The 27207-nt window shown below is 40.1% G+C and overlaps 3 protein-coding genes across 10 annotated transcripts; 2 read left to right on the forward strand and 1 right to left on the reverse strand.

Moving 5' to 3' along the window:
* Positions 1-1184: 1184 nt before the first annotated feature.
* Positions 1185-5613, forward strand: spdya (speedy/RINGO cell cycle regulator family member A). Of its 6 annotated transcripts, none has more exons than XM_073465330.1 (8): positions 1185-1256; positions 1448-1497; positions 1824-2120; positions 2254-2312; positions 2416-2501; positions 2849-3020; positions 3191-3542; positions 5035-5613. In XM_073465330.1, exons 3-8 carry the CDS (start codon positions 1868-1870, stop codon positions 5094-5096), a joined length of 984 nt encoding a protein of 327 aa, XP_073321431.1. In that variant the 5' UTR covers positions 1185-1256; positions 1448-1497; positions 1824-1867; the 3' UTR covers positions 5097-5613. The 6 variants fall into 6 exon arrangements, with proteins under 6 accessions (XP_073321431.1, XP_073321429.1, XP_073321430.1 ...); XM_073465328.1 differs by having other exon boundaries at positions 1836-2120; XM_073465329.1 differs by lacking the exon at positions 1185-1256 and adding an exon at positions 1257-1316.
* A 272-nt stretch (positions 5614-5885) lies between these two features.
* Positions 5886-11588, reverse strand: trmt61b (tRNA methyltransferase 61B). Of its 3 annotated transcripts, none has more exons than XM_073465325.1 (7): positions 10699-11588; positions 10491-10593; positions 7299-7489; positions 7086-7177; positions 6290-6486; positions 6109-6189; positions 5886-6021 (listed from the first exon to the last, which is right to left on the reverse strand). In XM_073465325.1, exons 1-7 carry the CDS (start codon positions 11431-11433, stop codon positions 5987-5989), a joined length of 1434 nt encoding a protein of 477 aa, XP_073321426.1. In that variant the 5' UTR covers positions 11434-11588; the 3' UTR covers positions 5886-5986. The 3 variants fall into 3 exon arrangements, with proteins under 3 accessions (XP_073321426.1, XP_073321424.1, XP_073321427.1); XM_073465323.1 differs by having other exon boundaries at positions 6109-6192; XM_073465326.1 differs by having other exon boundaries at positions 6109-6217.
* Positions 11589-13382: 1794 nt separating this feature from the next.
* On the forward strand, positions 13383-27175 carry wdr43 (WD repeat domain 43). The gene is made up of 18 exons (XM_073466311.1): positions 13383-13634; positions 14509-14643; positions 14900-15021; positions 17391-17511; positions 17704-17822; positions 17944-18046; positions 18407-18471; positions 18950-19109; positions 19756-19842; positions 20011-20136; positions 20645-20794; positions 21091-21177; positions 21352-21383; positions 21569-21632; positions 22251-22364; positions 23629-23698; positions 25577-25635; positions 26259-27175. Exons 1-18 carry the CDS (start codon positions 13428-13430, stop codon positions 26415-26417), a joined length of 1980 nt encoding a protein of 659 aa, XP_073322412.1. The 5' UTR covers positions 13383-13427; the 3' UTR covers positions 26418-27175.
* Positions 27176-27207: the final 32 nt, after the last annotated feature.

Raw genomic sequence — 27207 nt, forward strand, 5'->3', positions numbered from 1 at the left:
CAGAAAATATTTTAATTAATGTAGCTATTGCATTTAAAACACTGAAAATGGTCAAGGGAATAAAAATTGTTTTAAAAAAATGCTTCTTAAAGAGACCTTGTCCTCCGGTGTGACATATTTGTCCTTCGGTGTGACAGCTAAAGGTGTCACACCGAAGGACATTTCTGTCACACTAAAGGACATTTCAGCCTTTTGTGTGAGTTAATGACCATGCTATTCCTAGCTAACCTGTCTTTAGCAGTTAGCAGTTAGCATTTGTATAATTTTCCATAATTATGTAGTTTAACCAACCGTTTTTAATTGAAAAATATAATTTAGTGACGTCACACCAAAGGACAACAACTGAACACTTTCATAGTGGTTCAAAAAAAAAAAAAAAAATTTCATAGTGGTTCGGAAAAAGTTAAATATTTGAATAATGCTGAGACAAGAACTTACCATGTACTCACGTCACAGGCTTCATAGGAGGCTTCAGTAACAGGGATTTGAATGGGGTCCTTCAATTAAATAAAGTTGTTCATGGAATTGCCCAATTTAAAACCAGAATAAGGTGTCACACTGAAGGACATGTTTTTTTTGTGACAAAATGTATCAAGTTCCTATGCATTTAGAAATATATGGATGAAAAAATTGATTGCCATTTATTAAAATAAACACTTGTAAAATTATGCCTGACTTATTTATAAACATTTTTATGCTTTTTAAAAAAAAACTTATAAAAGTTGTAATTTATTTAACTATGCATGTGACAGTCACACCATAGGGCAATTTTGAGATTTGACTCAAAAATTTAAAAAATCTAATAACAAAGCAGTTTTTATAGCAACAGGTCCATGTAAAACAAATACATGTTTAACCATTTACTGTATTTTAAATGACGAGAATACTAATTATATTCATTTTTATCTTCTGTGACAGTGAAAAATACATGTCATGTCAACAACCCACATGCAGTGTGTGTGAACAACATACCCGGATGAAGAGTTAGCAGCAGTTAAACACTGTGGGTCAAATAAAATAATGCGTCAATTCCACCCGGGTACACTTATAACTATTTAACATTTCGATTTAAATACCCTACATATGAGAGAGAAGATGATGATTGCAATATTGCTTAAAGAAGAAGAAGAAGAAGAAGAAGAAGAAGAAGAAGAAGAAGAAGAAGCGCAATTGGCATGCGCGCCCCCGCGTGCAGGTGTACTGCTGATCGATTAGCGCGGATCCTGAAGCGCGTTCCCGAACTACCGTCTTCTCCGGTCAGTGGCCTTTAACGACTGATGACTGCTTTATTCTCAGTTTTAGCATTGTAAAACTTGGTAATTAGTATTCTGTCCTGTCCTGTTTTTAATTGGCATTATTCACTTTTAGCGCTATTATATTCTGTCAGGTTGTGTCACCGATACAGACCGTAGTAACATTGAAATCTGTCATCTTTTGGGTTTTCTAGCTTGTAACTTTAACTCTGCTTCATTCTGGTCGAGGAGGAGACCTCTGGAGGTGAGGACGCTGTTAAACTATCACTATAACAGCAGTATCTGTCGTTTATATTACAGTTAACATTACAACTTTAAGTCCTGTTTTTGAGCCCGACGTAGTACAACTAAACAATGAAATAACATCAAAGTTAGCATAACAATTAGCTTCCCTCAAGATGGAATCTGTCGAACTAGTATGCTAGCTGGCAGCTAGATTAGTGTCTGGTCCTCTTTAAGATGTAGTCAGGGAGTGTAATAATGTTTGGTGTATATTAAACAAACAATATGAAGTATTCAGTGCTCATTGTAATTTTTTCAATCTCATAACTTAACTCCATTTCCTCTGAGAACACACCACAGACCTCTTCACCACAGATGATCTAAGCTGAAACATGAGGAAGCATACTCACAGGTGGTGCCAGACTCCCCCATCAGTAACTGTCCGGGTCAAACCCAGCAGTTCACACTCCCTCCAAATGAGAAGATGTCTCCGGCTCAAGAAATCCAATGGCCAGGACACCCAGGGCCCACCAGGGAAGAGTCAGCCGAGCCAGCGTAGAAATGAGATGTATAATGCCAGAATGTCCACACCGCCAACTATTGTCATCCAGATGCAGGAAATGGCTTCATTCTTCAGACTTTTTGGTAAATGAATAGCCCTATGAAAAGCATGTTTCAATTCAGTAGCATCCAAATGACAAATCTTACTTTTAAACTTGAAAGAATGACGAATATTTGGCATCTGATATTAAAGTTTTTTTTTTTTCTTTTTTAACAGATGATGACCTGATCCGGGACTTTCTGTGGATGGACTGTTGCTGTAAAATGACTGACAAGGTAAATTGTTTGGTAAATGTTTTGATGAAAGTGATACAATCTCTCTGAAGCTTTATGATGCTTACAATTAACTGACTCCCAACGTTTCTCCCTAATTCTACAGTACCTTCTAGCCATGACCTTTGTGTACTTCAAAAGGGCCCACTTCACTATTGCTGAATACACCAGGAAGAATTTATTCATTGCACTGTAAGTTTGAAAGAAAAACATTGAAATTCTGATTTTGTATCGTGTTTTTCGTCATTAAATGTGAACCATGTCAAAAAAAAAAGTCAAAATTCCTCCAGCTTCTTAAGTGTGAATATTTCTGGTTTCTTTACTCCTATATGACTGAATATCTTTGGGTTGTGGACAAAACGAGACATTTGCAGACATATTCAGCTTTGGGAAACACATTTTTCACCATTTTCTGACATTTTGTACACCATACAACTAATCGATTAATTTGAGAAAATGATCATTAGTTGTAGCCGTACTTGTGTGACACTGCTGGCAAAACTGTAACCCTAAATTTAGCTGATGTTCTCAATCTCTAGTTATCTTGCCAACACCATGGAGGAGGATGAGGAGGAGAGTAAATATGAGATTTTTCCATGGGCACTTGGCAAGAACTGGAGGAAGCAGTTTCCCCGCTTCCTCAAGCAGCGAGACTTGCTGTGGGCCCGCATCAACTTCAGAGCTGCTGTCAGCAGGCGCTGCTGTGAAGAGGTACACTTAAATATGATTGCCTGAGGAGACTGATAAATAGTGTTTTCGCTGCGCTGTGCAATTTTTATTGCTTTGGTTTCATACCAGAAGATCCATCTGATTTTTTTTGTTGTTGTTAAAGCTGTATTCATTTATTTCCTGGTCTGTGTCTCCCTATTTCTGTCCTCCAGGTGATGGCCATCGTACCCTCTCACTTCGTGTGGAAGCGAGAACGGTCAGAGCACCACAGCGGCGCCCAGCGTCAGTATGGTGACGAAGAGCACACTCGCTTTCCCCGTGGGCCCTCTGCCTCTCCACTATCTTGTGCCCTCTGTAACCGTGGCACCGGCTTAAATCAGGGCCCAGGCTTCTTGTCACCCTCCAGAGGACCTTCTGCTCAGACCTCAAGCCCTGCCTTTCCACACCTATTCACCTCCGTATTGAGTTTGGAGACAACTCCACCCAGGGCCTCTCTCGGGAAGGCAGTGGAGACTAAAATCCAGGCACAGCATTCGTCCTGTTGCTGTGTGGACGAGGTTCCCAGTAGGTATCACTTAAACGTGCGCTCCCCCTCGTATAGCTGGGTAAAATCTCATATTTAAATCAGTGTAAAATCTGGATATAATCACACCCTGATATAAACCCCTTGTGACCTCAGCACCTTGTACATTACTCCATGATTTGGTCACATAACATCCCCTACTAAAAGCTTTAAGGAAAAGTGGTAAAAAGGTTGTTTTTTTTTAACCCTGCTCGATGCAGCCTGTTGAAAAATAAGATTTAAATGTTAGTTTTCCACAGGTGGACAGAAGACTCCTGTGGGTCACAAAAATCCCCACTGCTCGACAACACTCGACAATGACCTCTTGATTTTTCACACGAGGATTGCTTAGGAAACTTTGTGACTGAATAATGTATTGTTCACCTAATGAGTACTGTACAGGAGGCTGAGGTTGCCAACGTGCCTAACTGTAGTGTGGGCTCAATTTGATAAAAATCATAGAAATGACTATAAATGAAATGATCTTTTTTTTAATTATTATTAATTATAGTGCATATGTTGTTCTCCCCAACACTTACATGCAGTAGGCCTAATAGTTGACTGAAAAGATGGCAGTGGGGCTGCTTAATTAATCAAATATTATCAAAATCACAATATGATCAAATACAATATCATAATTGCAGGAACTGCAATTTTTTGATAAAGGTATTATGTGTCACAACATACCAATATAAAAGGGGCAATGCACTACAGCGATGCCCCAGCCTACAAATAATATTTTCCAGACATAAAGAAACATACTTGTTTGGTACAAACATGAACAAAAGTCGCATCATCATTTTTAGATTTATTTCAGTGCACATGAAATGCAAAAAATACTATTCCCACTCAAATTGCAATTGCAATATCCATCAAGATGATTTTTTTTTGCACAGCCCTAGATTACATGACTGACATTCACATTTGATATGCTGTGCATATTCATGAAATCATCATGATTTTTCTATGTTAAATAAAAAAGTAACATCTGCCGTGAGGAGCAGCTATATTAACCAAACCTCACTTCCTTTAACTGACTTTGTGTGGATTTGTGGAGAGGTGATTTAGCTGGATTACACCTGGGAGGTGTTTCACAAGGCAGGATTAGACTCAACTTTTTAAAGTTGTCTTGCAGATGTCTGCTTGGAGAGACACCTATGGAATACATCTGTGTACCTAGAGCCATTTGTGCCATTTTCTTACCTTTGTAGTTTCTCAGAGTTCTTAATATCCTTGTAGGATGACAACATTAAACTTTGAGGAAAAAGGAAATTAATTTGTGATTACTTACTTACCATCTAATCTTGTATTGATCATGATATGGAATGTGTCACAATCAGGGTATTTCATCACCTCATCTAAATGATTTCAGGGGCAACCCCATGAAGGCTTTACTGTTTCTTCCAAAGTTCAAAACCACCCTAACAGCTTTGGACAGAAACAGGATAGCTCACTTGTACTAAACTCCATTTTTCTATCTTTCCTCTTTGTTAGGAGATGAGTGTTCCTCTGGGTCTTTATACGACACATCCATGGACTGGATCAGTGAGGAGTAAAGCATCACACCACCTCCACCCTCTTTGCCCTGATGGAGCTGTTCTGTTTATCACCATCTCCTGTCTTTAATGCCACTTTTACTCCAAAGTACAGGTCTTAAACACAAGTGTAACTCGCTAGTTTGCGTTTACCCCTTCTAATGCAAATATAATTGGTCAGGAAAAAGTTAACCATTTAAGTGACTGGAAGTAGCTGTAAGAATGACATGTTATTTCAGACATCATATTCTGATGGAAACATGCAATAAGTTTGATATTGCACAACAAAGAGTGTTGTGAAGGTTTGTTTAACTTGCACTGAGTTCTTGATGTTTATTTATTTATTTATTTATATATTTGTTATTTATGAACTGAAGAACCGCTGGGATTGTTTGTTAAGCACGTATTAAGCACAGATGTTAAAATGTCAAAGTCTTTCACATACTGGGATCCAACTGCATGTGTTTTATTGTTACCAATGTGCCTGTATGATGAACCAACACTGCCTCATGAGTTCTGAATAAATGCTTGAACTTTGTCTTTTTGACATTCTTTATTACAACCTGATTTTATGCATTTAACTTGGATGCACTGTTATATCACAGCCCCAGCAGTCTGCCTTTGTTTTGCAAATACATTGCTCTTTACTTGCAGGAACTTCCTGTAAATCAATCAATCAATGATCCTTTACTTTATTCCATTTACAGAGCCAATTTCACTAAACTCACTGATAATTTATTATAAGGCATCTTTGGCTTGGCGTTTATATAATAGAGTTTTCATTCAAATACATGTAAAAATACACCAAAATAAACATTTAGATGTCATTTATTTTTCAAATGATACACAGAAGATTATTTGGTGGATGTGTAACAATCATTTATGTCCAAGGTTCCTTAGAGGCAGAGCATCTACTGCACACACTTCCTCAGTTTCACCAGGAATGCTGAAGATGGAAAAGTAGACAATGAGTTTTTAATTGTCATGTATTTAAATTGGTTAGACTGGGATCATAACAGTTGCAGTGTCTGACCTGTGTGGCTTAGCTGTTCAGGATGAGGTCTGGCAATGTAGGGAATACTCCCAAAGGCTGGGTGTTTGTTTGTTGTCGTCTCTTCTGAAATACAGCATAAAAGTAAAACCTTAAAGAAAAGGAATGCTCATAAATCACAAGTAACACTAGCATGGTGGTCTGCTGCATCACTTTAAATCACCTGTGTCAGTCTCATCCCATGTCTCCTCCCTCTGGTCTTCATCCTTAATTGGAGCTTTACTGACACAGTGGCTCCCATCCTTCTGGAGGGCCGGAGCTACCAACCAATCTCGGACTGAAACCTCTATGATGTGTTCACACAGCAAAGGGTACGCCAAGCATCGGAGCCCTTCTAGCAGTTCAATGACCTGTGTTATACTGTGTTAGAAAGGGACAGTCAGAGAGCAGTTAATGTCTGCTCTGGTGCAGCATTACAGCCCAAAGTGGACATTTAATTTTTTTATTTAATATTCATCAATTTGAAAAAGAAGTAACCACAAACTGTGAATCTCTCCACGACGTAATCCTATGCAAATATCAGTATGTGTGAGAATTAACGGTGAGTATGTGAAAGGTTTTGAGTATGCACTGAACTGAGAAGGCAGCAGACTGTTTTGGTAATTTTTTAAAATGTCATGACAAAATATGGTCCTAGCATCGTTATGAAGGATGTGAACTTCAGATCGTATTTGGCATATGCTGCATACTGTATTCTGCATACTTAATTATACATCAAGTATTACCTATACATACCTAGCATGACAACCAGTGGTAGAATGTACTGTACCCAAGGCCAAGTACATCAAGTACTGTACGTACCATAAGTACACATTTCAGGTACTTGTACTTTACTTGAGTGTTTCCATTTCCTGCTATTCTATATAGCTAGCTAGCCACTGCACTTTGCAAGAGCTCGTTGTATACAACATCATATAATTTCATTTGAAAGGTGACAGTGAAATAGAGGAGATACTGACTTGGGGACATAGACAGCACACACAGCTCCAGGGTGCAGATGTGGAGTCACAGTGGGTAAAGCCAGGTGAGGGTTGATCAGGTCAAGAGCAACCTGCAACGGACATAATCCATCCAATGAATGAGCACGTGTCACAAAATATTATTCCCGGAGTCTTAACAAGCATGATCAGGTGTTGATGTATTGTTGAATAGTTTAAACTCTGTCTACTGACCGCATGGAATCCCCATCCAGCCAGGAGCGAGGAGGCTGTGCAGAGGTCAGCATTGTGAAACTGGACGTTGTCGGGCCACTCCTCGCCCCGTCGCAGATTCCATGACGTCCTCCAGTGGCCGTAGTTCAGCGCAGCTCTCTTGATGTGGTCCTCCCTGACGTCCACGCTCAGCACGCGGCCCTTAGAGCCAACTGGGAAAAACATAAACACACTATGAACAACACTAAGTCAATGCTGTCGCCTTTAGATAGACATGTCATTATAGAATGCGGGAATACACTGCAAGCAGATTTTCAGATATACATTGACCTTTCTTAAAATGACTTTTTTTATCTCACAGTTGAGGTCTGCCACTTTCCTTCAGCACAAAGTGATACATCCTAATATATGTGTTTTTTGGAATGCGCCATGAATTTTTAATTTTAATGGCAAGCAATGATTATAATGTTAAATAGCCACTAGTGATAATAATTGTAGCTAAAAGTTTATTTTTAATGGAGAATTTTGTTACGTTATGGAAAGGAACACTTTTTAAAGACTCTGATTGCTCCTTCTTCTGTGTTACTAAGTCAGGATGATGTGGCTGAAATTAATATCACAATATTAACAAGATCATTTTGTCAACATTTATGTATATAAGTGATCAAAGTGATGTTCAGGGCAAATAACTGTGTTCTCTGGTATGCAATGAATCAGAAAAAAGTTGTAACATGTACAGTGGATATAAAAAGTCTACACACCCCTGTTAAAATGATGAGGTTTCTGTGATGTAAAAAAATGAGACCAAGATAAATCATTTCAGAACTTTTTCCCCCTTTAATGTGACCTATAACCTGTACAACTCAATTGAAAAACAAACTGAAATCTTTTAGGGGGAAAAATAAAAAACAAAAAACAAAAATAATGTGGTTATGTAAGTGTGCACACCCTCTTATAACTGGGGATGTGGCTGTGTTCAGAATTAACCAATCACATTCAAACTCATGTTAAATAGGAGTCAGTACACACCTGCCATCATTTAAAGTGCCTCTGATTAACCCCAAATAAAGTTCAGCTGCTCTAGTAGGCTTTTCCTGACATTTTCTTAGTCGCATCTTACAGCAAAAGCCATGGTCCACAGAGAGCTTCCAAAGCATCAGAGGGATCTCACTGTCAAAAGGTATCAGTCAGGAGAAGGGTACAAAATAATTTCCAAGGCATTAGATATACCATGGAACACAGTGAAGACAGTCATCATCAAGTGGAGAAAATATGGCACAACAGTGACATTACCAAGAACTGGACACCCCCCCCCCCAAAAATTGATGAAAAGACGAGAAGAAAACTGGTCAGGGAGGCTGCCAAGAGGCCTACAGCAACATTAAAAGAGCTGCAGGAATTTCTGGCAAGTACTGGCTGCATAGTTCATGTGACAACAATCTCCCATATTCTTCATATGTCTGGGCTATGGGTAGGGTTGCAAGACGGAAGCCTTTTCTTACGAAGAAAAACATCCAAGCCTGGCTAAATTTAGCAAAAACACATTTGAAGTCTCCCAAAAGCATGTGGGAAAATGTGCTATGGTCTGATGAGACCAAGGTTGAACTTTTTGGCCATAATTCCAAAAGGTATGTTTGGCGCAAAAACAACACTGCACATCACCAAAAGAACACAATACCCACAGTGAAGCATGGTGGTGGCAGCATCATGCTTTGGGGCTGTTTTTCTTCAGCTGGAACTGGGGCCTTAGTCCAGGTGGAGGGAATTATGAAGTATTCCAAATACCAGTCAATGTTGGCACAAAACCTTCAGGCTTCTGCTAGAAAGCTGAAGATGAAGAGGAACTTCATCTTTCAGCACAACAACGACCCAAAGCATACATCCAAATCAACAAAAGAATGGCTTCACCAAAAGAAGATTAAAGTTTTGGAATGGCCCAGTCAGAGCCCAGACCTGAATCGGATTGAAAGTCTGTGGGCTGATCTGAAGAGGGCTGTGCACAGGAGATGCCCTCACAATCTGACAGAGTTGGAGCGTTTTTGCAAACAAGAGTGGGCAAATATTGCCAAGTCAAGATGTGCCATGCTGACAAGACTCCTACCCAAAAAGACTGAGTGCTGTAATAAAATCTGCTGGTGCTTCAACAAAGTATTAGTTTAAGGGTGTGCACACTTATACAACCACATTATTTTAGTTGTCTATTTTTTATTTTTCCCCCTAAAAGATTTGTTTGTTTTTCAATTGAGTTGTACAGGTTATAGGTCACATTAAAGGTGGAAAAAGTTCTGAAATGATTTATCTTGGTCTCATTTTTTTTTACATCACAAAAACCTGTCATTTTAACAGGGGTGTGTAGACTTTTTATATCCACTGTATAAACACAAAAACTTGAACTAACATTTTAATTTTTAATTAAAATGTGCTTACAATAACTTGTTCAAGCTAAATAATTTTGGAAAATTATAACATGATTTTAAAGATCCCCTAAAGGCATGATTTTTGCAGAAAAAAAGTATGATTACAACATTAAAATCCTTAAAATGGCACCTACTACTTCTCCCTCATTAAAAATAGCGGAATATATAAAAATGCAAAAACTGTTCATCTCGCAAGTTTAACTGCCGGACACAAGATGCCTCCTTCTTCATTAGACCCTTTCACACTGCATTTTCAGGACGGGAATATTGCGCCGTTATTCCGCCTCACCATCTGTATGAAAGATGCAGAGGCAGGACGGGGGGACAGTTTTGTTCCGCCTCTGATCCGCCAGCAGAGGACAGTAACATTAATAGAGCCGCAGCAGAGACGAGACGTCTGTGTCTAAGGGTAAGCACCACTAAAGCAACATTACAAGAGTGAACAACAGTAATGTTGTAGCAGGTAGTGTCTTTAGCATCTTATATAAGGAATTATGAGTCGCTGTCGCCCTGTCTGTCCTAGCGACTCTTTGTCACACTTCTGCCCGGAAGGGAGTATCTGTCCCTGGCTGTAAGAGCCAGGACGCTCCCACTGTTGACTGGTGGTGATTATGTGATTTGATTTAGAGCAAAAAACTTAAACTCACAATGTCTCAATCACATTCCACTATTGTGCTGTTGTAATTACTCCCTTTGGCAACTTAATGAGAATATAAAATGCTGATTTACTGCTTCCTTTTCAATCTTAAAAGAAAAAAAGCCAAAGTGAGACAATGACAGTATGACGGGTGCAGACCTGCTCTGGACAGGAACAGAGACATGGCCCCGGACCCCGAGCCTGACTCCAACACACAGTCACCCTCTGTGACATCCATCATCATCAGCATCGTAGCTGCATCCTGGTAACAGAGAGAAAGAAATAAAACATACAATATCTGTAAGCAAAACAATATAATATAATATAATATAGCTACAGGACTATGACACACAAACAAATGCTGTACCTTGGGGTAGGTGATGGCTGGCCCCCTCTTCATAAACAGCACATAATCCTGCAGACTGGCCCGACGTATGAGGATGGGGACCCCCCTATTCGTCTTCAGGAACTGACCTGCAGGCTGCCCAGCTATGTCATCGTGCAGGATGGTCCCCCAGCTGCTCTGCAGACGTGTCCCTTCCTGAAGCTTGAACATCTTCCTGAACTCCACCCGTCCTTTCTTACGATACTCCGCCACAAGCAGCTCCCCGAACACAAGCAGCCTCTCCCCAGGAAGAGTGGGTGACATCGAACTTTTGTCCTCATCAAGTGTTCCCTTCAACTGAGTTTCTAAGCTTTCTGAATCCTCATTTTCAGGAATTGTCCCACGTCCACTTTCCTCTGGTGCACAGTTTGTGTCCTGTTCAGTGTCTTGCTGGATCTGCTCCCTCAGCTGCGTCACCTCAGGGCTCAGAGCATCCTGGGGCAGAAGGCCACTGATCCTCTCCAGGGGGGACAGGGGTCGCCTCCTTCTCGAGAGCAGTGCTTGCCTAGAGGTCAGCGTGGTGCTCAGGGGTGAAGGGTCTGAGTTGTCGTCCTCATTCTTGTTCCATTTCATAGAACCAGTTGAAAAAGTTCTTATTTCCCTCAAACATTTATGGAGTTTTACAAGTATGATCCTGTTACTGAGACGCCTTTGACTGGCTGTGCTAATTCTGAGCAGCCTGTGCATAAACACAAGTCCAGCAAAAGGCACAGCCATCACTTCAGATTATGACACAGCATATAAACTAAAAATGAAAGACTATGTCCTGAGATTCCCTCCAGAGAATTACAAACCGAGAGACTCCACTTACTCCATCTCACAGTGTGACAACCGCCACTTACGCTCGTCTTCCCTCCTCTCAGCTGGTTCACAGTCCGCGGAGGTCACCATGCTGGAGGAGCCCACGACGTGAAAGACGTCATAACAGAGCGACACACGTAGTAATTTAAGTCTACCAGCAGATGGCGATATCGTTATTGGCATTATTCTCTTGTATTTATGCCAAACTCAAATAGACAGTACACTGAAATTCAACAGTCCAACAGTCTTATTGCAGTCAGAATGTGTCATAATTGCATTTTCTGTCCTATAACCGAGAATACATAACCTATTTGTTGTTACACTGGAGTTATAGAACAATAAAGTCTGGTTTCAAGGTGGAAAACAAACAAAACAACAACGGCGCAAGATCTCTAAATATCATATATAATATAATATACAAAACATGTCTTTTTTCCTGCAGAAATTAGATTTTTGACTTCATAAAATATGTGAATACTTAGATTACTAAGTCGGCTTGGATAATATAAAATGTAAATATAAAATAAATTTGGCATCAAAATATGTATAGTGTGTGTGAGTATAATCAGGAAAATGCCATTAATAAAGCAATTAACTAATATATAGTATATCATTATATGATTATTATTACCAATGCATTAACTTAAAAGCAGGGTTTTACTGTTGTAGTGGGTTGATGTGGACCTCAGTTTTGTACTGGACTGATGCTATTTTTTATTATGTATAGAATCTGCAGATTATTTCCCCCATTCATCGAAAATAGCGAGAAATGTTGTCACAATATCCAGAAATTACCCAAAAATACCCAAAATACCCAATTACCCAAAGTGACACTTTCACACACTTCTTGTTAGTTTGTCCAAAAGTGCAATCCTCGAATATATAAAAATAAATCAATAAAAAATGCACTTAAAATATTTTAAAGGAAAAGCAGAAAATCAAAATAGTAGCCAATTAATTTTCTATCAATCAACCAATTGATTACTCAACTACTCCTTTCGGCTGTACCTCCATACACTGTTGGGTAGTTTAATCAATAATACTTTATTTATTCTTCATCATCACTAATTTCTTGTATAAATACTGCGGTTACACTCGTAGCTACGCAATGCTGATGGATGCATGGACTGTCACTGTCTTCGCACTGCTAAAGTACAAGGTGAGTGGGAAAAAAAGTTTTTTCTAACCTCCACCTCCGACACAGACACCTCGTTTCCTGTGCCAGAAAGGCTCATTTTCATCGACTTCCTCTCGGTTGTGGCCATGATTCTCTGTAAAGAACTACTGATGAGAGGGCTGATCCATGTGCGCACATTTCCAGATTGATTTGGGATTTATAAAAGGAAATTGCGCACTAGCATGCCATAATTCATTGCAGCCATTTCCATTCATTCATTCCAATGTTATGATTGCAAATATATTTAGAAACGAAAGTCATAAAAATTGAAGCAGCAATTCTTTACTCAATCAAAAGATGCTTGGTGCAGTGACTATGACTATGGCTTGTAGTTGAAGAACCAGTACCAGAATCAGGGTACATATACATCCTTGAATAGTTTTGGAGTTCTGAATAAATTGCCATAATGCTTGGAAAGCAGTCCACAACAACAATAAGCAGACTGGGAATTAGGCACAGCAACATTAGCAGTCCATCTTTCATTATATCAAACACCCAGCAGGTCATAGACACCAGTGACACGCAGGAGACACAAAAGAAAAAGAGAAAACGTGATAGAAATGGAGGCCTCGGCTGTAACGAGGAGACCTGAATGCAGCATGAATCCAGCCGCTTGTTGTCTGATAGCAGCCAATGGGAGGGCGGTGCGCCGGACGCCCTAGCGCGCATGTCCTCCCAGAGCCACACGTGGTTTGTGTAAACCACGCACGCAGACTCAGGCAGTGCTTCAGAAATGGCGGCCGGTGGTGGCAGTTCTTCGCTGCAGCTACCCTGCGTTTTTTCACCCAAATCACGACAGTACTTAGCGTTGTGTGCCCAGGATGGCAGACTTCGCATTTGGAACACAGATAGTAAAACACTTCATCAAGAATATGTGCCTTCAGCCCATTTGAGTGCCACTTGTATCTGCATAACCTGGGGACCATGCCGGACAGTCAAGGTACGTGAGACTGATATGGAATTCCCTGCTGGTAGCACAGATGCTAGCGAGGCCTTAGCAAGCTGTTTGTGCTATTTTCCTATAGAAGTAGACAAGCTAAAACAAGAGTAATGTAACATTTCACAAAGGAAATGGCTCTGAAGTCACGGAGCAATCGACTATGTTTTCATGCAGACGAGTTATTTGTATCTGACGCAGAGTTGCTTAGCAGGTAGCCACGTTAGCCGTCAGCTAGCTTTCAACAGCTGCGCAGGACGCACATGTTAGTCCCACATGGTAGTCAAGAAAACATGGACAATACCTTAATTTGGTCTTTCAGGGTGAACTAACTCTAAGGAATACTTCTCGTAGCTACATTAATCCAACCAATTATTTCTCATTCTCTTTAGAACTTTAGTAGTGCGAATAAACTCGTTATTTAAGTTAGCACTAGCCCACCAAAGCTACAGAAGCGTGTGCCACCATGACACTTCTGGAGGAAGAGGTTCAAAAAGTTTTACCAATTTGCAAACTGTTCCACTCAAGTCAAGCTATATAGTTTTTGACAAAAATGTAACCACTGAATCATAATTGCTTATCTTGTTTTGAACGTGAATAACGTGTCCATGAAATTTAACATTAGCACTGTCCCATGTTCACTAGTGGGGTTTTACAGCTAGCTAACTGTTAAAATATCAATTAGCAGCAGTCACAGGCAACATTTGCGTTTACTGAGCTGTCACTGTTCGTTTATAATGGCAAATAAATTAGTATTTATTTTTAAAACTGATTTTAATACAAGAACAGGCCCAGCCTCCAGGTGTACCTGACATGCCTCATACTAGTAATTTGTAATAAATAAGTAGGTTAACATTACAAATGCACACTGTTCCAGGAGGGGCCTCAGAGGAAGAAGAGAAAATCAGAGGCCGGGCAGGTGGAGGAGAAGGCAGACCTGCTGGCTATGGGCACAGCAGCGGGCAGTGTGCTCATCTACAGTACGGCAAAGGGAGCTCTGCACTGTACCCTGGTGAGTCTTGAGGGTGAACACACTCTAAACATACTGACTTTAACAACATATCCTATAGAGGAAATGCTTTATTTCATACAGTTCTGTAAGCCATACAGTGGCATGTTGAGAACCTGTAACTTGACAATTAAAATTTGTATTGAGAAGAACATGCTTTGTCAAAGTGAAAACGTGTAAGCATTACTGTTGTGTTGGTGTTTAATTTGAATTCTAGGATGATTTGTTTACCAGTGCTGTCACTTTCTGTCTCTGCCAGGATGGAGGCCATAGTGGAGCAGTGAATTGTGTCCAGTGGCACCCTGAAGACAGTATTTTGTACAGTGGCTCAGATGATACAAACATTGTAGAGTGGGACTTGCAGACAGGCAAGACACGAAGGTCAGTAATTAGTTTGTTAGTTGATATACTGAATGTATTCAAAAATAAATACGGGAAAGGATGTAGTAGTGTCTCCTGATTTTGGAATGAGATGTGTGTGCAGAACTCACTAAACCAGACACATTTGTGGTAAGGAGCTATATTTTAATGTTTAAAATCTAACTGGGATCCTGAGAAATATCACATCAAGTAAGAGCCGCAGTCCGTACTAAGGAGTGGGATAAATGTGAAAACTGTGATGTGTTTTCTGCAGGCACACACATCATGTTTTATTTCCCTTTTCTCAACAACGAAGTCTCCCTTCTGTTGGACTTGTAAAACTACAAAAACACACAGTACGATCATGGTCGTAGTGTCTATTCGATCAGAAATTATCTCAGGCAAGCACAGACACAGGCTTTATAAGAGATACCAACTTAGTTTCATTTTGGCTGTTATTAGAGATGGGCGGATGGAGCTTTATGAAGCTTTGGGGCTTTCTTTCTATTGATGCCAAGAAAGATCCTATAATTAGGTGCTTATTTGTGATGTACAAGTACAATAAATCGGTGTTATTAAATTTATAATACCTTTTTGTTCTGAAGTGCTGCATTAAATGTAGATGTTTTTGTGCATGGTCTATAAAGCCTGGATATAGAATATTTTTGGCAGACGTGAAATATTAATGTACTTTCTATGTAGTGGCCACATTTGTTATAACATCATTGTTGATTTTTTTTTTTTTTTATCTAACATTTCATTGACTACACTATTACCTTGTACCAGGTGGAAATGTCCCAATGCACTTGTGATCCATGTTGATGATGGTGTATATGTTTGGCCTCTGTTGCTCAACTTGTTTTAATGTGCAAGTGTGATAACTTCTTCTGACAATGAAGGACGACGCTCCTAACTTTGTGCAAGGCTGGGCTCCCCCTCTATAATTCACTGAGGGAAACTCTGAACTTCTCCACCAGTTGCAGATATATGATCTGGAGATGTTGTCAGAGAAAGGTTAAGAACAGGATTTTGGAGGCCTGTTGATTCCAAACAAGTCGAATTGCAGTTTTCAATCAGTTGTCATTGCTGTAAACCTTCAGCTTCTTTCATATTGTCCTTACGTCTCAAACCAAAATTGCTTGTAGTTGGTTCCAATAAGAGTGGTGCGTGTTGTAAGAACGGGTGTAACCCTCAAACAACACATGTTACTGCTTTGCTCAAGTAATTTTATTGACTCAGCTTCCATCAGGTAGAAAAATAGTTTGAATGGGTAGAATGTGGATGCAGCCTAACCAGCTCTACCACGTACATTAGGACCTGACACTTTACTCACAAGCACTGAAATACACTTACAAGCCTTATCATTGATGGCTCTACCATCATGCATTTAGTATCACTGTATTTCATCATAAACACCCTTTCCTCCAGTGGCTGATTTAGTAGCAGCACCATCATGAACAGTAATATCCCCATGAATCCTCACTTGATGCTCACTAAAGGCCATCTGTGGTTCAACAAATGGTTTAGAGAGCCCTGAATGTGTTTTGTGCTTTTCCTACTGCTATTAGGAGGAGTGCAGTTGTAAATAGTGTGCATCTGAATGTACCTGTAAAGTTTCAGGCTCTCTACTTAAATATGAAAAAGAAAAATGCTAGGGCTGCCCCCTAAAGGTTGATGATTTGAGTCATGAGCCCTAGTCCATTTGCATTGTCTGTCAAATTGAGGCACTTTTGCTTATGTGCTCAGACCACTGCAGGAGCAACAGCATGGCCGGCTGTAAACTTTACAGTCTTAAAATGACCACAGAAGTATTAGGAGGCAGATTATGGTGATAGAGTGCAGCGTGACTCTATTCTGTTGGCTGCTGCAGCACTTTCTCCTCCTGGTGATGACTGTCAGTGAAGTTGGCTAAACTATCTTTGAACCAGATGGTAGTAGAACCCCCTCTACTGCTGACCAGTATGATTGACTCTTTGGTTGACAGCACTGTCAGCAGTCCTGCAGGAAAGATGCTGCATGGGGTGCTGGGGTTTTATAACTGCACCATTTTACTTTCTTCAAATGTGTGGATATCTGATGATTTCACATCATACATAGCGAAGAAAGACATTAAAACGTGAGTCTTGCAGTTAAGACATGACTCGTGTAGGCTGATATTGATTGGCAGATTGTCTCTTTAAAGAACAAAAAGAAACTTAAGTCGAATCTTCATATTGAACAGACAAATTGGATTTGAGTAACACATTCAGAGTCCGGTACAGTCCTAAAAAAATGCTGTGGTAGAAAACATTACAGAGGAAGTTCTACCTGGATCTGACTAAGAAGATGAACCCAAAACTCGTATACCACGCACAGACAGTTTATCATCGTCTCTTTCTTGTTTTCCACAGTAAGTGGAAGGCGGACCGTGCAGCAGTGACCAGTCTGTGTGTGAGTCCTGATGGCAAACTGCTGCTTTCAGCTGGTCTGGTAATCAAGATGTGGGACTTGGACACCAAGGAGGTTTACAGGGTGAGTGTCTTTGTTTAATCAGCTGATTGATATCCATGTGTATTGTCTTAGACCAAAATCAATTATGAAAAATTTTATTCTAAGTTGAGTTGAAGAGAAACAATGAGTCTTGTAAAGCAGTCAAACATGGGCCTGACACCTCAAACAGAACTGACTGAACCGCCGTGCTCTTTGTCACTGTTCTCCCTGCAGAAGTTCACAGGCCACTCCACGGCTGTGACGACCCTGTGCTTTGCCACCACGAGACCTCCCGACAGCAATGGTCTCTATTTCCTGTCTGGTGCTGCACATGATCGACTGCTCAGTGTTTGGTGAGTGTTTGGTGCTGAGTGACGCTGTATTGTAACACTTCATTTAACATGTCCTGCTGTTGACCAGCTTTGATAGCCATGCTTATTTTCATGGAACTGACATGATGTTGTCTGATTGAAGGCAAGTACGAGAGGATGGAAAGGACAAGAATTCAGTGGTGTCCTTCACGCTGACAGACGAGCCACAACACATCGACCTCGTCACATCCAACAGCAAGGAAGAGGTGAGAATGGAGACACATCTTGTATGCACTCACAGTGCTGTAATAATGCTTTTATTTTGTACTGAACTATTAGATTTGCTCTGTGAATCAAATATCCAGTCGTGCAATTGTGTGAAAAATTGTGGTTAATAATCGAAACGCTGTCTTGCATTAAATACATTGTCAAACTGAAAATTAAGCGTTCAACCCTGTAGATATACATTCAGGTTTATTTGAGCAGACTTTAAGGATGTAACAAGCCTTAAGCCAAGCTGCAATGTTCTTCTATGTGGTGTAATTATGTTGTTCTACAGAAAATTCCTGTTTACATCACATATTCACAATATACAAATGTGTGTGTGTGTGTGGTGTTTTACACAGGCGCTGAGGATGGCGGTAGTGTGCAAGGATGGACAGTTGCATCTCTTTGAGCACTTTTTAAATGGGTAAGACCTTAAAAGCACTCTGTACTGTATTAGACAACATGTGGCAGGAAAAGCAATTATTTTTTTCTTGTTGAAGAGACAGTTTGTATTCCACTCTTGAGTTTTGATTTGTTCTTCTGAATATGTCCGTACCTAAACCCAAACATTTGATTGAAATAAAGTCTGAAATTCTAGGGTTGCTCTACTGTGACAGCTCTAATAGCACTATTGAAACAGGTGTATGTTGTGATACAGAGGACCTCCATGGAGGCTGAAAGTCCTTTTCATAATTGTTCATTCGCTCACATTCAGTGTGGCGCCCCCTGATGGACGTTAATCGACATTGCACTGCCAAAAGATGAAAGTGGTCAGGGGTTATTCATCTCTCTCTTCTGAAGAAGTGTGTCGTGTGGCATCTTGTTGGATAAAAAATCTCATCTTACACATTTTCTTCAGTGTTGCATACTTGTGTGCTCATGTCAAAAATCTGTCCCTACAGGCCCTGTAAGAAGCCTTTGTCACCCTCATGTACGGTGCAGATGTCTGACACAAAGGACTCCCCAGTCCCGATCCCACTGCTGGCTGCTGCCCTCGGAGCTGATACACGGAGTATACTGCTGGCCTATGGCAACCACCTACAGCCTGTCATGGAGAAAGTGGTGAGTACACAGGAGGATCCAAAAATGCATGTCTCTCACTTACTAGGGTTAAACCACTATATAGATTTACTTGGACAGATATGTTTTGATCATCTGATGTAATATAAATTCTTCTCCACATCTTCTTTAAAAGAGCACAGATCTTTCTGGTGCATGTTGTTGTATAAGCAATAGGACATAATCATCTAAAATTACACGGTTGTAACTTGTAGTCCATATGTTGGATATATAGCTTCCATTATATTGGATCAGCACAGCCCCTGTTCTCAGAGTTCTCAAGGACATGTTTTTGAACAAAGCTATTGTATTTAGAACAAAATGGAGCTTTATTTGAAAGCAAGTAGGATTCAGAGACATTAATTCCATAAAGTGATATGATTAAATGTTGTGATACTAAATGCTTGACAGCATCCTTTATGATACATTGTAGTAGTTGTATCTTGACTGTGTTCAGGTTTTAGTGAAAGTACAATCAATTATTAATTCTTGTCTTTATTAGTGAATTTTTCAATTTGAAGATGGACACCATTGTTAGTAGCTTCAGATAAATAATGTTGGTATTATTAGCCTTAAAAACCTGTGGTGGTCAAACTTTTTTTCTTTTCTTTTTTTAAACCTTCTCCGCTCCTTCCTCCCATCTTTACAGGAGATCAACACAGCAGAGAGACACATCTGTTTGACCCGGGATGTTCAAACCAGCTTATCCCTTTCAATTGAAACTGCAGTTTCTAAGGTATCAAATTTTTACTTTCTTTGATTATGATTTAATTAGATAAATGCACTCTGCATGCTTGCATTTTCTCTGGATCTTGTATGGTCTCATTTTCCAATCCATACACACTGTAGATAACTTTTGAATGTGACTGAAGATGAAAACACGAGATTTTTTTCCCCGTTCTAGGTTAAAACCCCAATTGTGAACACCAATAGCAGAGTGTTGGTCCCAGGCCTTCCTGGTCACCAGGCCCCAGTCAAGGGAACGTCACAGGGATCAGAGAAGAGGAAAAAAGATACAGACACCAAAGAGGTGGGTACAGTGTTGATGAAGACAAACAAAACAGTGGTTCACTGCATCTTTTTGTTGTCTGAAGACTTTTTGGTATTTTCATGATAACCAAAATGTTGGCACCAAGTGTTGGTACAGGTATGAGTCACACATCAATAATGAACAGTAGATGACCACCTTAGATATGTGATAAAGAGGACACAGTTTTAAATGTAAGAGCATTTTGATTGATGACCGTATACTTTCTTCGTCAGTTCACTCTTTATCTTGCAGTAGCTGGACACATCTTCATTGATGTACTTAATTTCTAGTTCACATTAGACATTCAGTTTAATGTAGTGAAGAAGAAATCTGAAATCCTTTCCACTGATATATTCACATGATGTTAAACGTGTTGGATTGGCTTTTCATACTTCCAGACTTATTTTATGTGATGTGATTAATAAAACTAAATTGGATAGATATAAATAGCATGTGAACAGATATCAGCTGATTCCTGTTGACCTAAAATCTGTGTATTCTCCTGTAGATGTCGATAGCAGAGCGAATAGGTGAAATCGATCTGTCTTCAGTTTCCACGGAGAAGGGAGCTCCTAAAGGGATGGCCTCTTTACAGACGGACAATTTTGCAGTGCTGCTGGTGCAGGGCCTGGAGAGCAGCGACGCCAACATCCTAAATGTAAGTGTTCATCTCTTGTGAGTGTGGGCTCTGAAATGAAACATTCAGTTCAACAAGATGAAAAACCAAAGTGATTTGTTTTTCTCAAAGATTGTGCTCTTTCCATTTAAAAGGTTTAAAAGGCAAATGTACGATCAGCAAAAACTGAAATTGATTTGTGAAAATTTCATTTCTATCCCCAAAACATTTTTTAAATCACGTCTGAATGTCTTATTAAGCTCACCTAGGTGTCGCCATGAACCTCTATTTAAACTTGTCAAAATTTTAATGACTTGTTTTCTTTTTCCCTCCTACAGAAAGTTTTTCAGACTCGCAAAGAGATGGTGATAAAGAAGACGGTTGCTCGGTTACCCCTACCTGCCGTTTTACCTTTGGTAGAAGAGGTGAGTGTCAATTTTCGTTGAAAAAATATGTCAAGAAGGCCTTTTTCTGTTTGTTTATGACTGGGACTCAGACCCAGATTTTCTGTCACACTAACAGGATTTCTAAGTGACGTTGTGTGAACTGTTCAATGATTTACTTCAGTTTTTAATCTGTCCTTTTATCTCTTTCTGTAGATCACAAAGAGACTTCAAGGGCACCCTTTTACGTAAGTTGAGGCTTGGCAGATCTACTCTAAGCAGTTAATTTGCTTACGTTTGTACATATAACACATTAGTCACTAATGACTTATGTTAGACCTGCTGATTTTTATTTTCCATCATAAAATTGATATTTACAATCAGGCACTTGTGGTCCCTTCTTGACGGCATATACATCCGTTCCTTCCCACAGGGCCGTTTTAATGGTGCGGTGGCTCAAGGCTGTACTCATGCACCACACATCATACCTGGCATCGGTGAGTCCACTTTACATCACACTCTGTCTGTACTGCTGATATAAAGCCATCAGACTCCAGTTTGTTAATGCTTGTTTGACATGTCCTGAAATGACTTCTGTACAGACGCACACTTTAGGCTCTCAACAGTAAAAACTCGCCATATGTGCTTCCTTTGAGCAACACAAGCATATAAACATGCAGCAGCCTTCTGTGCATATCGCTTCCCTTTGTTGACATTCGTATTTAATCGCAGTCATTAGCTCCACCACACCACAGACATTATGTGATTGCCCATTACGAAGACCAACATTTTATATCTAGTAGCTGAATATCCATTAATCAGTTGGTTTTTGGGCACCCTGTGACCTTTTCCCCGTCAGCAGGCCAACATTTTGATTTTCAAACTACGTATCCCCTGACCTGTAAGGCTATACAGACCATTGATTCTTAACAATAGAAAAACATAACCTGGGACATTTCCCCATAGCCTTAATATGGAGTCCTGTCTACATTTTTATCTGACCTAAAGTGTACCTTAGCGAAGTTTCATCTCATCTTCAAGTGTTTACTTGTTTGGGTGTTTTGTGCTGCTGAAATGTTTATACCCTTCAACTGATCCATCTGTGTATCTAACAGCTGCCAGACCTTGTTACCCAGCTGGGAGTGCTTTATCACATGATTGAGAGCAGAGTGAAGATGTTCCACAAGCTAACAAAGCTGCATGGGAAACTGTATCTCTTAATGACGCAGGTAGGTGTCTCCGTGTATAGAGATAATCACACTGCCTTTGCTTTTAAGTGTTTTTAAATGATGAGACTCTGATGTAATAGGTAGGTGGTAGGGATTCTTTCATCCCCTGCCTGATGATGATGTTGTGATGCCGTACCAAACATTTGCCAAGTAAATGTCCCTCAGCTCTCTGTTTGGAACTTGACTGTGAACTCTGAGTTGTAAAACATCAGCTGTGTGCTCAGAGGATGGTTGCATTCCTGGCACTTGACTATGGAAGAGTGACGGGAATTGCTGTCAGATTTTTGCAAGATGGTGATAAAGGTTCATGCTTTTCCCTTGTATGATTATGTTAAGTATACATTGAGTTGTCTAGTACAGAACTACTCACTACACTGTACTGCTGTGGCAGTTTTCCACCTTGTTCAGTTTTCACCTTCAGTTTAGACTTGTGCTTTCCACACCAGCCCTCAGACAAGTTTTTCCAACAAGAACAATAATGTTCCAAAAATGCGATGTTAATACTTACAACCATGTGTTAAACATGAGATGTTTTTGAAGGTGAACAGTGATATCTTCTAAATAAGTTCTAGCGACGTCTCCAAAATCAGCACCCTATACATGCTTCACGTTCAGACTGCCTGTGTGATTTAACATCAACACTATAATAATACATTTTATTTGTACAGCGCTTTTAAAAACTCTCAAAGACACTTTACAAGAATAGAATACAATACATTTCAGAAATGGTTGGATATTGTCCCAGTGTAATTTCAGAATCATCAACCTGCTACATAAAACCACAGCCTAAATATGATGCATTATCTTGAAAATTGCTATCCATTTGCACAAATGAAGTCACTGTTGGTGGCATCCCTGGCATGGCTGTGACTTCACAGGATCTGTATCCATACTAATTTCACAAAGAATGCACATCGAGGTGTTTGCTCCACTTCTACTTTTACACACCTAATCCAGTTAAGTAGTCATGAAAACGTACAGCCTCTAATTGGATCCAGTGTGCAATGACATGACTGAAGAGACCCTGTGGGCCCTGAGGACTGGGCTGATGAACAAACATGTTGCCAAGCATTTAAATAATACAACATTTGATGCCTCTTGTGTTAGATTTCTAAGTGGTGTGTTTTTCTAAAACTAATCATGGCTCCATATTTGCCCTCATTTTTATGTGAAGATGCATTTAATTGACAAGTGACTGAACAGGATCATGGTCTGCACAAATCACCCACTGGATCTGACACCCATCTTCCCTTTTTTCCACTAGGTGGCGACAAGTGACAACAGCAACACTGTTACAGATGTTGACCATACAGCCAAGCTGGTGTATGAGGAGGGTAAGTGTTCCTTTTTGTAGTTTTCCTGTTTATGTTCAGTCTTACTAATCTTGCATTTCCCAGCTGTCGTTGTTCTTTAAAACCTTCTTTTATGGTGGCACTGCAATTTCTTTGGTCCCTCAAATGTCATGTGAAGAATCTCAGTCAATCTGAGCCCCAGTGACTATTCAGTCTGCTGAGCAGTGAGTAGCAGCTGACAGAAATTAAGTGATTTTATTTTTGTCTCTACTTCATCAGTTTGACATTTCGGATGCATGATTGACTGGAGTGACTCCTTAAGCCTGCTGCAGTGCAACAGGTCACTCTGGTCGGGCAGCGATCTTGACTTCACACTATTGTTTTGACTGGCATTCATAATCTTGTCAATTCACCTTAAGTCATTCAGGACTCTTCTCGCAGACTGCACTGAATCAGTTAAGATTTATGAAGGCGGTGTTGCCCATCATGCAGCCACTCTTGGCGATGCACCGCACGCAAACATGACTCCTGTTGCCTGGCAACCTGACCGGCAGCGTTCAGATCCTCCCTTTTGAGCAGAACAACAAGGCCCCGCTCTGTTCACTCTCATTTCTCATTACCGTACTGTATAAAACGCTTTATTGAACCACATAGAAAATTGGCTTTCAGGAAATAATTAAGCTGCGCTTTGAGTTCCTCTACCCGTCAGTGGTCCAGGATGTGAAGGTTCATATTAAAAAAAAACGTCATAAAGGGAGCTAATGAACAGGAGGCTGTTACAGTCCGGGGTGGATGCTGCTGTACACTGTGCTTATTATGGGACCAACATGGCAACCTGACAGGAAGTTTCCGAGTTATCAAACTAGTAAGTGAATCAGTTAAGCCAGGTTGTGTGAGCAGCATGTGTAGTTACAATGAGCGTGATTAATTGATCGATCAGTTATGGATGATTATTGTGCTCTTTAATTATTCTGGTTGTTGCGTGTGTGGGTATCATAAATTTTACATTAATTAAGCATTATGTAGCATGAGCTGGTATTGGTATAATTAAAGGAGCTGCAGACTTGTCTGTCAAAATACAGGATTATGTGTAGGCCTGTATACTGTAAATGTACAGCAGTCACTAGGGGTGATGCAGACAGTAGGGCTGCCAGCTAGGAAACTGTACCTGTTGTCATGATGTTCTATAAAAGCTGCTTTACAAAATGCAGCAACACGCTTGAACAATTTGTCCCTCACTCCAAATGACTTCACTCATTGAAGTGATGGTTACATGTTACAATAACGGTCACATTCTCTCAAATTGACCTGTTCCATCGTCTACTTTGTGTTTCTGTACCTCTCTCCATCATGTTAACCCCACATGTATTGTTGGTCGAATAGCTTTTTAATGTCAGTTGGCCTGCATCATAACTGTAACCGTTGTTCACACTGCTGAAGCCGTTTGGTTTGCCAGAGCATTACATTATGCGCCACGATCACAGTGAAATTCTTACACTCTTTTCTGTACAACATCTGCCTCATTTTTCTGTTCAACATCATACGAGCGTATTAACAGTTATGATATACAATAGAATATTTAGTGATATCTGAGGTCTGCTGGTGAGTGTTTGCAGATGGTGCCTGGTTGACCTGATGGGGCAGATAGCCTCAGCAAATCATATTGACATCCCTCCCTCCTGCACCACGCAGCCAGTATTGTTGTCATAACCAAATGGCCCCGCCGTGGTATTGAAATGCAAATATGCGCCGTCTCTTGCATGAAATGTATAAACGAGTGAAAGCACGAGGGGCTTTGTCCTTTATTTTTTCCCCCTCACTTGTTTCTCATGAGGGAGGGCTTGTGCCACCATTGATGTAATGGAAACAGTTTTGCAGCATCAGCTGATGGATTTGTTTTCCTTTGTGTGCCCTTTACAGAATCATCTGATGAAGATGAGGCCTCTGGTGACGAAGGTCTTCCTGATCATGACTCTGATGTAAGTTGCCACACTGAGCATGCACTTTTAGGATCTGAACAAGAGCTGAAGCAAACCTGCAACAGTTGGGCGTCCTGGCTAACCAGTGATGTTTTCTGTTAACTGGTGCACTTTCACAAACTACTGTCCATTTTTCAGTTGAGCACCAAGATATTTATTAGGGATGAGTGAGTCTACATCTATCTGAATTTGTATCTACATCTATTCAACCAACTAAATGATCTGAATCTGTACTCAGAACATGTGTGCTTCAACTGGACGGGTGGTGTTTAAGCAAAAAATGGGTGGAATTAACTAAGGAAGTAATTTTAAGCCAAGAACTGACATGAGCTGATCAGAAGTAGCTTTTTTCTTATATTTTTGAAAAACAATTACCCAAACTGCCTCAGAACTGAGCTTCAGATCAATGTTGTTTTATCACAGGAGAGTAAGAGAACAATTTACAGAACAAAGTTGTTTTTTTTATGAACATGAATGAATAACTTCAGTCAGCTACCCAGTGAGAATTATACGGATATTACACATTTTACTTGATGTTCTTACTCGTTAAAAAAACAATTTGTACAGGATACTTGTTTCAGTAAAATACTTGCCCAACTCTAATGTTTATTTTTGTTCCTCAGATTTGGGAGGAGGAGGAGGAGGAAGCGACAGAGGAGAAAATGGAAGAAGACAAGGAGGAACATGCAGACGAGGAAGAGGAGGATCCAGACAACAGAACAGATTCCAAAGCTAACGGAGAGGAAGACATGGAGCACGGAGACGAGAGCGAAGAGGAATGAGGAAAATCGCCAGTCATACATTAAATGGACCTGAAAGAGTTATATATAAACTTTCATTTTATTTTCATGCTTTTGATTTTATTATCAGAACAAAGTTTGGTTTTACAAAATCAAGGGACACATGTTGGGCAGCTCGGCCCCGTGCCTCGCCACAACACAGTTCAGCCACAAGAATGGTGATGTCATTCTGTCTTTTTGCCCCTGTCTGAGGAACAGATGCAACATTTTGCAGAGAAAGTCAAAACATTCTGTAGAATAAAATTGATGCAAGTTCTCCTTTCTGCTGCGAGTTCAGTCTACATCCCAGCCTCACAGCCTGATGAGTTTGCATTTAAATGACTGAAAAGATCATATTGTGCCGTTCCAGTTTGCCTACAATGCAGTCTGCATTCCAAATTTTATGTCACTTTGTAATAAATATTAATAGAGTATATTGTATGACCAGGTTAACAGTTGAGATGGCCCTCTGTCTGTGATTGGTTATGCTAACTTAACTCTGTAGGCCACCTGGAACAAGCCTTGTTCAGTGAAGCCCTCACATTCAAACTCGGTGCAGGTGTAGTGTTGGGATGCAGCCTCCACCTCTGCAGTTTGTTGTACAGAATACTGCCTGATCCAGAAGTGGGCTTGCCACGCAAGACCATACATCATGTCCCCACACGATGTAAATCTGTATGTACAGTCAAGTGTTTGTATGAGCTCTTCCTCTACAGCTTTCCCCCAGAAATCCTTGGGATTAAATGAACTCCTGTAAAGTCTTCTGAATGTGTTTTTTTTTTTTTTTGTTTTA

The sequence above is a fragment of the Pagrus major genome, chromosome 5 (genome assembly GCF_040436345.1).
Source record: "Pagrus major chromosome 5, Pma_NU_1.0".
Lineage (NCBI taxonomy): Eukaryota > Metazoa > Chordata > Actinopteri > Spariformes > Sparidae > Pagrus > Pagrus major.